The following is a 13808-nucleotide window of genomic DNA, read 5'->3' as shown; positions in this document are numbered from 1 at the left end:
TTGCATCTAAACTACATTTGTTACATTTTTCTTTTACTATGGGAGAATTCTACAGAAAATGTATGTAACTGATTTGGCATGTGTCATTTGATACCCAAATGTAGTTTACATCCTACATATTTTTTAAATATTGTGATTTTTTTTTTAATTATAACTCATTGTCACTTTTTTAAGAAAAAAATAGTTTTTTACATCAAAATAAAGACAGGGGTAAACAATTGGCCATAATAAATAAATAAATAAACTGAAAACCCACAAAGAATCATCATGCAGGTCCTATGGCAACATTCTATACTAAAAAGCAGTGATTCATCTTTTGAAACATAGGTCTTGTGCTGAAAAAGATTGTGATTAGGTCATTCAAAGTGCAGTAGAACCCCTGACACATAAGAAGAAATACTGTTATTTAAGACTCTGTCCACTATTTTTACTGTTCAGACAGCATTCTGCAAATCCTGAACTCAGGAGAATAGTAATGGGGAGCTCCGAAACGGACAGATAAAATAATGAGTGTGGGATGGAAAAGGATTTAAAAAAAAAAAAAAAGAAGGAAGTGAAGGCAGAGGTATGAGGTTTGCAGAATGATGACCATGAGGAAGAGGAAGGAGCACCAGTGGGTGGGAAGGGAAAATGATGTGAGAAACGAGAATACCACCCTCTTTAAGCCTGAGGCTTCATCTTGATGGAACATTGTTAGTTACCTTGTAAATGTGATGTACCTTACAGGTGGCACGACTAGACGCAGAGCAAAGCGATGAGGGGGAAGGAAAAGGGAAAGGAAAAAGGAAAGCGAAAAGGGAAAAGGTCGGTACTATAAGAGCTAGCTTTTCTGAAATGGAAATAGTCACGTGTACTGCACATACCTGTTAAATTAATTTACATTCCACTATTGCTTTACAATGCTCTCTTGATTTAAGTTTATTTGATCTTTGTTGGCAAGATGTAGGCAGAACTCTTGATGACATTGCAACAACATATCATGCATGCACTTCCCCTGCTAGAAGCCAACGTTAAACCCAGAAAACACACTTCATACAGCCCTCACCCCACAAATTAAACTAATATATTCACAGCAACATCTGTATCTTAAAGCGTTACTCAGGAAAATTATTTGGGTTAATAAAACAGAAGCATGAAAATCCAGGGAATTATATACACTATAATCACTGTGTTTATATAATAATTAAATGACCCTTAAGGTAAATATTCAAGAAAAAATGACATTATGTACCTATATACATACAGCATTTGAAATCAATTTGATCTAGATAAACCAGTAAACACCACTACTGAACTATGGGAATGGTTAGTGTTTAGTCATTACTCGTCTACCACGTGGATTAGTGGATAAGACGAAATAACTGATTGGAGCACTGTCTTTACAATATTTGTATGAAGATACACTGTTGCATAACAGTGCTTTGAGATTTAGCACCACTTCATAATTTTACAAAAATATCAGAATAAATTTTTTTAAGAATTTCTTTGTTTAAGAGTGGCGTGTTCTGCTGAGAATTTCTGACATAAATGTTCAAATTTAACTACTGTGTCTACTCATTTCTCTCCCCATCTTCCAGTTGGTGTGGTATCATATGACAGATGTCACCTTAGCCTCTAAATGCCATGACATCCAGCTCCAACGACCCAGTGCTTCACTGCTGTGCTTCTGAATACCACGCTCTGAGTGTGCCCTGCAAAGCTGTTCCACCTGAAGGAGCCAGCTGAGCTGCTGCGGGTCAAGCAGTGACTCGCACCCTCAGATGGTCTCTGCCCACGCTCCTGAACGAGCCTTAGAGGTGGCGGAGAGCACAGAAGGGTTGCGGTGGTAGAGCTAGGAGCAGGGCTCTCAACCTCTTTGCTGCTGGAGGTGGAGAGGAAGACAACAATGAACATCAGAGATTTGAGGATGTTCCACCTGTGCTATCAAACTAGAAGGAGAAGTAATGTTTACTAGACTAAACCTGGTAGAAGAGTAATGAGTAACTCCAACATGAGTAATCCTGAAATTCTGGCTGTCAAATGTCCTATGCTTACTGGTATATATTTCTATTAAAAGGTTATTGAGACATATTGTGTTCCATAAGAGTACTCATTCACATTTCACGTGAAGGCAAGCTTAAATCTGAATAGTTATGTTTTAAAATCTCTTTCAAGCAAATGAGCTTCCAAATAATCAGTAAGAATAATTTCCAGACTGTTTACTCCCAGATAAGAGCCTTTCAGGATTACCATTTATTATATTCTAGCACACTAGGGTTTGCAGTATTGTGACAAATACAACATACTGCAATTTGTAAGCCTACTTTCTTGATGAAGGTTATTATGAATGGATTATCTATCTAGCTTGTATCAATCACTGCCACACCACCACCTCAGCTGGAGGAGGAGAGCAGAGAAGACATTATATTCAAGTCTTGCTTCAGCAGTGTTCAGAGACATAGGAGCTGTAATCCTTGATCTGAAATCATCTCTGTTGTTCAGTCTACTGACTGCAGCTGGCCAAACCTGACACAGAGTTCACTGCAATCTGAGAGCCATGTAAAATTTTCTCTGAATAAATTACCAATTCAGCAGGACAAAAGAGGTATAAAGATTGAGAAAGGAGAACACACTGTTAAAATATCTGCGTTTTGGCTGTGTTTAAGTATTATTAATGTGTTCAGTAAAGGGAGAAAATAAAACAGCAGCTAGAGACTGTACCTTGTGAAGCTTATTCCTTACAAGGCTTTCTAAGAAAAGTGAAGAGGTGAAGGTATTCAAGAGATGAAATCACCACAATTTTGTTAAACTGGTAACTTCTCCAGAAAGCCTGCATATTCTGTATCCACTATTAAAATTTCAAGAGAAAGAGAACCTCTGAAAATAAACCCCACCCGTGTTACCTTTTGAATGTTATTATTTGGGCAAAATAAACCTGAGAGAGAAAACTATCGTGAAAAAAACAATACACTGTTGATACAAAAAAATAATACTGTTGATACAAAAAAGCCAATACTGTTGATACAGATGGAAAAGATACAGCAGAGGCTATGTGCATTTTCTAGCTAGCTAGCTGGAAAGAAATCTGTTTCACCTTCCTGCTAGAAACATGGCTGTGCAACCAGCCTTGAAGAAAAGAAAAAGGGCTGCTAGATTCTTTTTCTCCCTGCACCCAATTAGAAACATATTTTTTAAAAAAAGAGAGAAGTCCTTACCTCCCCTCTTTTCCTCAAATAGAGTATTGCAAAGATTTGCATGCAAAAGCACTTCAGTATTTGCACTGCAGTACATCTGGCAATTATCTCACAAGAGAAAGCGTTCGTTTTAGCCAATTGCCACAGGCTTGACATTGCTGAGAGAAGTAGAAGGCATTTGAATGTACAGAAGAAAAGGGATATTCCAGCTTTCTACCAGCTACCTTGAACATACTTCACGTTTAATTTCACCCAGTTGCCACAGGCACTGTGTTGTTATGACAGCTGATCTGCCACTGAATAGCTGTAAAGGAAAATCAACAAAGGATCGCTTCAGCGATTTTCAGTGCAATTTATTGGAGCTTGTATCTTGCGGCTGCTGCCGCCTGTCGGGGTAATGACACATGATGGGTGATTAAAGTGCAAGTCCCTATATCAAAGCTGTGCCAATGGTCTGAAGAGGCAGAAAACAGCATTCAGACCCTGTTCATTTCTCATAGTGGGAGGACCTCATTAGAAAAAAAATGGGCTGTTTCACTAACAAGAGAAAGTAGCTGTGCCTAGGGAGAATTTTCATGTTTCCAAGATTTACTGTATCTTTCTTACAGCACCTTTCAGACTGTACGTTTAATGAAAATAAATAAGTAATTAAAACAGATAGAGAGTGTTACAATCCATTACCACTGACTTGGAATTTAATCTGAGCTGTACTGCAGTTTGTTCACATCCTCACATTTAACACAGTTTTTGCCTTTGCTTGCCAAGAAATAGGAGGTGAAAGGGAGAGCTGCCTGTCATGAGGGCAAGGGCAAAGGTAGGCAAGGGCAGTTTGCCAGCTCATGAGAAAGGACACTTTGGGATACAAGAGTAATTTCAGTCCACTGAAATTATTTTTTGTTTTGTTTCCCTTTACCTTACCCTTTCATTCTGAGGAGATAAGAAAGTAATCCAGCTAGAGATTTTTACCAATTTTGGCCAAATTTGTCCACTGGAAAAAAATGCACTCTACCTGAGATAACTGCAAAATGTCTACGAAGAAGCAAATAAATGAAAAAAGCCCTTTGTTCAAAGACGGCAGAATGTCAGGAGAAGAAAACAGTAAAACAGAGTTCACAATCAGACCAGGGGACTTTGTTTTGCCACAGAAACACTGTTTACAGACTGTGGGACTGTGAAGAAATGGAGCAGAGACAGATTAAGAAATACGAAAATAACCGGGCTCAGGTGAATTCGACATAGTATGATTGCTGTTTTTCCTATAAGCGTTTAGTGAAGGTGTTAGAGATGGTGATTTTTATCTTCCTTTACAATATACCATGGATAATCCATTTTTGCAGATGCAGAACAGGCAATACTAACCTTACTGACATCTTGTGGTATATATGAATTTTTAATGAGAAATTGGACTTCAACAAAAGGCTAGCATCCATGTATAAATGATATTTTTTTCATACACAAGGAAAATGTAATCGGACAAATCTTGACATTCCTATATTCTCACCAAGGGATTATTTTCCTAAAGACTAGAATGAGCATTTAGAAGCACCCTGGCGAGCAGAGTGCAATGAGTTCTCCATCACGGCTTGCTGGCTTTACTGCAGGTGTTGCAGCAAAGCAAGTGTGCCTTTATCCTGCCCAGATAAAGTTTCACAGAGGAAGCCAGGCATAGACTTCTATCCATTTTAACAAACAAATGCTGCAGTGCTTTAGCCATACAGAGGAACAACTGCTAGCTAGCAGTGGAAGAAAAAGGTTCACTTGATTCAGAATCTCCCTTCATAAGGATCTTGTTCATTTCTTTGTGTTTATTACTACTATTATCTTTTATTCCTTTTGCAGTAGTAGCTAATTATGTGATCAGGGCCTCTTTTTTCCATGAGTTGTCTGAAGATGCAGAGAAACAAATCTCATCTGGAGAAAGTGAAAAAGGTTACTTAAAAGATGTTTAAGTGGTGAAACTCAGCATTAGAAGTATTAGCTGGGATTAGTATGTTCCTGCTGGAGGGAGGTGTGGGTCTGACTGATGGTTTTAGGTTTATGTATTAAAACACGTATAACGCAAATAGTTAAGAAGCATATTTAAGAGGAAAGTGAATGAAGCAATTTGTTTTCTTGGCAGACAGGATTTGTTGGAAATGTTTTGGTGATCAGAGTAGAATTTCTCAGGCTCCACACTGACGTGACTGTAAGTGTTACATTTAAGAAGGGGCAGGGCTAACATTACTGTCTCCAACAGATTCTGTATATAGGAACATACATACCTTAATGAAAAATTGCTTTTCAGGAGGAAATTTTTTCACAATACCTTTCTAACATGTTCTATATAGCCCCTAAAGTGGAATTAGGAAGTGTGACATTTATTCAGATGAAGTCAGGCAGGCAGTCCATTTTAAGCAGACATCTCTTCCCTTGTGACTCCCAGGCAACCTTTAAATAATTTTAGTTCTTCCCTTCATGTTAAAGGCATATTATCCTTTATTGAAATTCTTTAGAAGTCTTCTCATCCCAGACACCAGGAGTCATTTCTTAAGACAGGACTAGTTTCGTTATTCCAGATCTCTCTCATAATTTTCCAATATTGTATGTCTTAGGGAATAAGGAATTCAAGAACTACTTAACCTTGGTTCAGAAGAAGAGAAAAAATCACTGATTGTGATTTTCACGTCCATTTGTTGAAAAGAAAGGGAGAAGGATAATAGCTGCAAAGTGAAAATTCTCTGCTTTTATGGCTGGCATTCCAGCCCTGTGGTTCCCGATTCACCATCGACTCTGGCAGCTCTTTCTTTTAACAATTCTGTTAGTATTCCTGAAGCATCTTTCTTTTCTCTTCATCTTTTTTGCTTTGCACTCCCTCTTCATACAATCATCTCGCTTCAACCAAGAAGTTGGACTTGCTCCTCTGACATGAAAGTGTCATGCAACAAACAGAGGCACTAAACAAATGTGTATCTGGAATTGCTACAATTTCCTTCTTAGCATTAAGAGTCTTTTTAAGCAAGACAAGTTGCTTTATAGCTTGAGCTGGTTCCCACTAAGAAAAAGTCTGCCAGTTTTAGAGGTAGCAAGTCATGGAAGTATATTAGGTCAACATTTATTCTGTCCACTACGGAACTATGAAAACCAAATATTGTCTAACCTCTTGTGACACCAAAGGTCAATAGCATTTCTGTTTAGATACAAGAGGCACTAAAAATTCTGGAAGGGTAAAGCATTCAGTCTCATTTAAGAGATTTTTTAACAGTATCTATGAAAGGCAAAAATTTATCCAGCAATGTTACTAACTGAGTATGTAGGAACTTTTATTGAACATGGAGGAGAAGAATCACCTGTGCATAAGAGGTGGGTTTTCTGAAGTTTGTAGCGATGCTATCAATGGTTAACATCTGCATACATGAGGTATCTGTGGTACGAGGGACAGTTAAGAAGTGGAGGCGGCAGCTGTAAAGGGACTGGTGTCATGTCTTTCTTCCTGAGAGGCAGTCCCATTTCACGATCAGAGATTAAATCCATCTGAGCCATTCTACTTTTTTATCAGGTGATTTCAGCTACTGTTCATGGACAACCCACATATAGACTGAAGGAAAGTGAGAAGCCAATTTGTCACAAGGAAGCCACAAAAAAATGTATTGACACTAATCTTTGTTCATGTTTTGAAAGGCTCTTTTTTACCAACTTGGTCCCCCAGAAGCAACTGCCTGGGCCAGGTCTCACCTTCTACCTCTGAGCAGAGAAGGCATTTAGGGTGACCTTGTGGAGCAGTATCAACTGATGAAGAACACTGTGAATTTCATGACGGAATCCCAAGGATTTTAACTAGTATTAGGGCTACACCTGAGGACTAGGGTCCAGAAACAGGCTTGTAGGGGAGAGGAAAAAGCAGCCAGAACAATCACAGATAAAAAGAAAACAACAAATGACAAGATGCATTACCAGAGAGAATAAAGGCAGGTCTAGGCCCTCGCTTTGGAGTCACTCCACTTGACCAGGTGCAAGTATTATGTGCCATAGCCGTGCCACCAGAACAGGCGATCCACCTCTCCCTGAAGTCCACCATGGCGTGCTTCCCCAAAGCAGCTTGTCCTTATTGTGGGCTTGATTAAAGCTAAAGCTGTACCTCTTCTGCACACACCCCAAGATGCTAATGGCGTTTGCTCTAACAGCCGTGCTGGGAGCAGTATGTGTGTGAGTTTGGATGTGTGAGGGTGTACAGACATGCTTGCCTGCTGTCTCAGAGCTGGAGGGGTTTTCATTAGATTCAAACAGCAACTGACTCTCCAGGGAAGCTCCTGCTCTTATTTGATAAGGGATGCTCTTTTATCACACATGAAACTGCATGCAGAGATCAGACAGGCAGTGTGCATAGCTGCCAACCAGAGGAAAGCTGTTTTTCTGTAGCATATTAGAGCAGTGCATTGCTACTACAGTTAAAGATTGGCCCAAAAATGACCAGTTATGGAAACCACAGAAGCTGGAACTTCTACTGATCCACAGGAAAAGTGTGTAATTAATATACTTGCTTGAGAGGTTGGGATATCATGTTATTTTTCAGAAGATGAAGTCACTATGGTAAATCAAAGTAGAGAGGACATCTGAGGTACTGGAGCTTGCAGATCAACAAAGTTGACACTCCTTTCAAAGAACATAGTTACTCATTCTCTGACATTGCAACAAACACCACCCCTAAACCTAAACATCAATGTTCTAAAATACAGCTCTGCAATGGAGAATAAATTGGATTTTCTTTCCTTTCAGAAAAAAAATAATCTTTTTACTTTCAAGGGAGTACCTTTTTAAAGGTGATTGGCATCTCAGAACTTCAAAGCACTCAGTCACTCTTCAAAAATCCTACGAACATGAAAGTGCATGGCTTGGTGACCTCCTTCAGTACTTGTCTAATAGGTCATCCTGGAACATTTGGCATGTTAAGGTGTCAATAGTCTCTTTTTTTCTCTAGCAAGAAATTAGATTATCTCTACAGCTTTTTTTTCCTATAGTATTTCCCTTATATTCTCAGCTATGTTCATGTTTGAAGGAGTTATAACTAACATGCACATAAAAACTGGATTGCTTTTGTCTCTTGTGCCTAGAAAGTAAAGATAGGTTGAAGTTGTGTGCACAGTCTAGATTCAACAGAATTAGATGCATTTTCTGCTGTGGCTGTATCGGTTGTATCTTATAGTATGTTATAGCATCTTGCGGTATCTACTGTAAATGTACCTATAATATCCATCCATGGTATCTTAAGAATTGATTACAGGACTTTTTAATCCATATTTCTTCAACTTCTGAGATCTGTAACAGTTGCTGTGGGTATTCCTCCTTTGTTTTGGTATTTTTTTTTATCCTCAACCAAAGATTTTTCTTACTTCTCCTTTGTTACTCAGCTGTAGTTCATAGACATGGCACATATTATTTAAATGAGTTGCCAATCCTTTTCATCTTTAAGTCCCTTCTTCTCCTTCTACTAAACAATATTTTTTATTAACCATACTTACTTCCAGGTGCTACCACATGCAGCTGTGTACCAACATTAAATTTAAACTAAACCCAACAAAACCAACCTCTCCCCTCCTTCCGCATCTCCCCTGCCTCCAAACTAAGAATGCAGTAGACAAGCCTTTTTCAGTCAATGGTAATATCTGGATCACAGAGAAGTGTTTAAGTTCTTACTTTTAACAGTGAGGTACATGGACTTGCTGACGTCTGCTCCCACATCATTGCTGACCTTGCAGAGGTAGTATCCACTGTCTTCTTCCAGCACATGTTTAATCAGCAAGGAGCCATTTGTGAGAAGCTGGATACGACCGTTCAATGCAATAGGCTGGAACTGAGGAACCCCAGCACCTAAAGCAAGACCCCCATGGAAATAGGTTAGTTAGGAAGGTGAGCATCTCCAATTTTTTTTAAATAAGGCAGAAACTATAGCTTCCTGTTCCTAAAGGCGTAATGAATTTAAAACAGGAATGGCTTCTGACATCATCAGAACAAATGGAATGTTTCTTTGCCAAAACTGAAATCATTAAATAGAAAGAAGAAAGACTTTTGGAATGTAATAGTAGCAATAATTTGCCCATCTTAAAGGTAAAGGGCTAAAAGGAGTACAAAGCAGAAGTGGAAGAAACAGAAAGCGGGAAAGAGAAAATGAAGGAGATTTTCAGACCACTCATGGGTAAAAAGGCACATTTGTTGTACGTTTAGAGGCTGATAAATTATTGACAATTACAGCTGAACAGTCATACAAGTATGCTTCCCTAATGCATACACCAAATGAATTTCTTATGACTAGGAGGGACATCTGTTGCAGTAAACTTGGCATACTCAAGGGACCTTTAGGACCTTGTTTATGAAACTATGGGTAACATGGAAAACCAAATCAGTGACTATGTTGCTTGTTTCCTCCTACAGCTGACTGACTGATGACACATAAAATTTCTGTTCTGCCATGTTTATAGCCAGTATTTATTCAGACTGTTAAAAAAAATACAAAGACAGAAAGGAACAGAAAGCTCAGACCACTAATCAGGCATGAGGTGCCATGTTTGGCAGTAATATAAAAATGATAAGTCAATAACAAGACAGGAAGACAAAGATTTCTGTATGAACCTTCTTTTTAAGAAAGAACCTACTTTTCCTTGCAAATAACATATTGGGTGATTTAGGGAATAGGGAACTGGATACTGCCGTACTGTCAGCATGCCGTATCATCCAGAGACCCACAACAAGTTCAGGTTCCTCCGGCATTAGGGACTCTCTAAGTGTACATTAAGATATAGTTCTTGTAACAAAGAGTTTTACACCCTTCTTTGGCAGCAGGAGACAGGATTTTTCAGTGAAATCCTAAGGTAGTCTTCTTCAATGGAATTGTCTTACACTACTTTCTGTACACAAAGTTAATAACTGTCAGCATTAACTACTATACGCAGTTGGCTGAGTCAGACCAGGAGGAAATACAATGAATAAATACTAGGGGGAATCATTTAGTACAAAATAGCAAGCCATAATAATCTATGAATACAACATCCAAAATATTAAAAAAGACCAGATATGCGTACTAAATATCCTTCTAGTCCTAGAAGAATTTGCTTCAGGGACTTACAGTTACACTGAAGGTCTGGTGGCTGATACTGTGAACTTAGAAATGTTAAAGGGAGAATGTTTTCACAAAAATCAGTTGCCATTGTTGATTTTTCAACTATTTTAGTCACACGTATATCCCATTTCCCCCTTTGTCTATTTTTTTCTTTAATAAGCCATTTTTCCTGTCATTTAGTTGGAAGGCACATTTATGCTTCACTAACTACCTGTCTGCAACTGATTGCCCAAGTACATAGATGCAAGCACTCACTTCTTCTATTTCTTCACATGAAAAAATACGGATACAGTTTGGTGTTCACAGAAGGGAAGGGGCTGATACTCCTGACAATAGCTATAACTGGGCAAAGTTTTGTATAGCTTTGTAAAGTTTGCAAAAGCTTCTTACTCTTCATATGCAGTTACTGCCATTACAGTCAAAGTCCGTCCTGAGCAGTGACAGCAGCTTATCGCACACAACTGCATGGATGAATCTACAAGAGGACTACATGACCATGCATCACAGAATCACAGACTGGTAGAGACTGGAAGAGGCCTCAGGGGCTCATATAGTTCAACACTTTCACTCAAGCAGCGCCACCAGAAGCTGGTTGCCCAGGACGATGTCCAGATGGCTTTTGAATATCTCCAAGGATGAGACTCCACAGCCTCTCTGGGCAACCTGTGCCAGTGCTCGGTCACCCTCACAGTAAAAAAGTGTTTCCTTATGCTCAGATGGAACACTCATATGTCTGAGTGTGTGCCCATCGCCTCTTTAAGTCTGAAGGACTTAAAACGACAGCTTCTTGATGACTATGAGGTGTCTGTATTGATTACTGTCATTATCGTTTAGGGACAGCAAGTCCATTTCCATTACCTATGTATCCTGAGGCACAAAAAATGAACACTTTTTTTCCATTTTTCACTGACACAAACAGTCAGTGACACTCTTACCTGCAGGTGTATAGATGCCCTTTCTTCTCTGATGTGGTACCTACAGATGAGCTATGATCTGATTGCTTTACTCCCGTTGGCCTCATCTCAGTAATTATTTCAGAATTCGGCACAAACGTTGCTCACAAACCAATTATATAATGTGTCTATTTACAGGAAGATGTAGCATATAGCCTATAGGCCTATGCAGCACCTTAGATTAGGTACTGTCATCCATTAGAAAAATACTGGCTTTTGTAAAAATACCGATCTTTTCAACTAGACTTATTATGGCCAGAATATGAAGCTGCATTTTGATGGCTTTTTCCACCTCACATATATACTAAAACTTTCTTTGACTTAAAAATTTAAGAGCTGTTAATGGAAAACATTAAAAACGGTCATTTGATGGTAGAATGTCACTAAAATCAAACCACTGTTCCTTTCTCCTTTATTAAGATGGGCTGTGTACCTCTTCACAGTTAATTACAACTCAGCTAGCCTGGCTTGGCCTCCTCTTTCAGCACACAAACGTAACAAAACAGGATTACTTCTTTGTGACTTATATTCACTTTTCAAACCCCATATACTATTGAGACTATTGGAATTTGGAGCTCTGCACCCTTCTTGCCACTAACCAGAATTCATCGATAAAAGAAGAAATAATCTTTAATGTGAACATTTCTCTTACCTCACCCTTTTTCTCCAAATACAATTTGGACTTAGATCCTGAGGAAACCAAATATGACATGGAGCATTACATAAGGATTTCTTCTCAACAGTACATAGTTTTGCTTTGTAAGAGTTAATTCATTGAGATTGGATAAAGAGTTTGAAGAGTTTGTTTTCTTGTTAAAACCTACCAGAAGACAATTGGCCAGAAGATGCAATCTAGCAGGCGACACATTTTAATTAAAAAGCAGTCAATTTCCTATGGTTACTGAGGGTCAAGTGGGGCCAGTTTTAATGCTCTGTTTCATGAGAAGAAAATGTTAAAGCATTATGTAAAGTGCATACTGAATTACTGCTTATGCTAATGCTACCTGACCTTTCTTCTTTGCTGAAAAGATATGATTGGCTGTGCTATCACGAATTTCGAAGGGGGAAAAAAATCATCCAAATGCTGCCTGTGAACCTTGTTCTGAGGTTGTTTAAATTAAAGCAGTGTCTCTTTTCTCTCAGCTGTCCACTTCATCACTCGCCCGCTGAGGCCATAGCTAACACAGGCACACATTCTCATCTCCAGGACGTCTCTAAGGCAGACCAAAGGTACATCTAGCTCAGCCTTGTGTCTATGACAATGGCCAGCACTACACGCTTAGGGAAATGAGATAAGAACAGTATAAACATGACTGATACTTTGATTATTGCACCCTGCCAGCTTCTGACCATATGAAGATTAAACCAGCAACTTACAGGTGAGTAAGCTTTCGCTAAACCAGAATTAATCTGTTCCCAGTGATCACCAGAGGAATCCTACCTTTTGAGTACTTCCAGACAATAGTGGGAACAGGATAACCCTCTGCAGAGCAGTTTAGAATTACAGCTTTTCCATAGATCCCATCCTGGTCGCTGGGCTGAACCACAAACCTGGGGGGCACTGCAGGAGGAAGCAAAAAGAGCCATGAAAATTTGTGCAACTCATCTCGTAGCTCAAAATGGCAGACCAGTCAAATAAGGAGGCATAACCTGCCATAGTGGAAAGCAAAAATTAAAACCAGTGTATTGATGATCCAGTGACATAGTAAAAGTGGTTTTACATTATTATTTACTTTATATGCACAATCTCACTGTATTTCTTTCCAAGAAAAACAAAAGGACTGGTCTTTACAGGCTACCAAAATAAGTTAATAAAAATCTCTCCACAGGAGAGGTTATAAAATGGAGTAACAGATAAATCATACTGTCGTGATCAAAGAATACTTTCTAACAAAGGTAGAGGTTTGACAAATGTCTAAGAACAACTGAAGTTTTCTGTGTTTGTTTTTTATGACAGTGAACTAGCAAGCTTTAAAAAAAGAATTAAATCATGTAGCATAAATAATCTTAAAAATAACACTTTTAAGAGCAATCAGATCACTTGATGTTAAAATAAGGGTGTTTGAATCATAACTTCTGATAGGACTTTTCATTCCAAACAGCCGTAGAAAGGTTCAACAGAATTTGCTTTCATAAACTTGAAGTCTTATTGGAATACATGTATGGGCATCAATGTGTAGGTATTATTAGACTTCTTCTAAGGCAGCATAAAACCACTGCAGTGATTCTTCCAGACATAGGCAAGTACATATCTATTTATACATAGATATAATAAGAGTTGCTTATCACAAGGAAAAGCTCTACATATTCCAAATACAGACACATAGTGAAGAAAACAATTTGTGACAATGCTAGACTTGTAGTTTACCATGAAGACCTGATACTAAGTGTCAAAATCACAATAAAAACTGCAGATTTGACAAAAGTTTGAAAGAAAAGCAGAAAACTGTGGAGAATGTTGAAAGATCCACAAGTTAGTGAATATTAAGGGTGTTTAACGGTTGTATTAAAGTCAGTTAAGGTCACAGATTTTCATTGACCTCCTTTCTTTGGCTCAGAACATGAAGAAGTAAATACCTGAGAAAAAAAGTA

At 38.5% G+C, this 13808-nt stretch overlaps 1 protein-coding gene across 5 annotated transcripts in view; it reads right to left on the bottom strand.

Moving 5' to 3' along the window:
- Positions 1–13808, bottom strand: part of DSCAM (DS cell adhesion molecule) — a 509926-nt gene that overhangs the window by 145884 nt on the left and 350234 nt on the right. For all 5 annotated transcript variants that reach the window (XM_075431726.1, XM_075431754.1, XM_075431749.1 and 2 more), the window contains exons 10-11: positions 12658–12777; positions 8844–9017 (exon numbers count right to left, since the gene is read on the bottom strand). In XM_075431726.1, coding sequence (XP_075287841.1) covers positions 8844–9017; positions 12658–12777 — 294 coding nt within the window. The remainder of the gene's footprint in view (positions 1–8843; positions 9018–12657; positions 12778–13808) is intronic.

This window comes from Opisthocomus hoazin, chromosome 1, assembly GCF_030867145.1.
Source record: "Opisthocomus hoazin isolate bOpiHoa1 chromosome 1, bOpiHoa1.hap1, whole genome shotgun sequence".
In the NCBI taxonomy this organism is placed as follows: Eukaryota; Metazoa; Chordata; class Aves; order Opisthocomiformes; family Opisthocomidae; genus Opisthocomus; species Opisthocomus hoazin.
The sequence above is the reverse complement of the archived record's forward strand: the minus strand, read 5'-3'. Positions and strand labels throughout refer to the sequence as shown.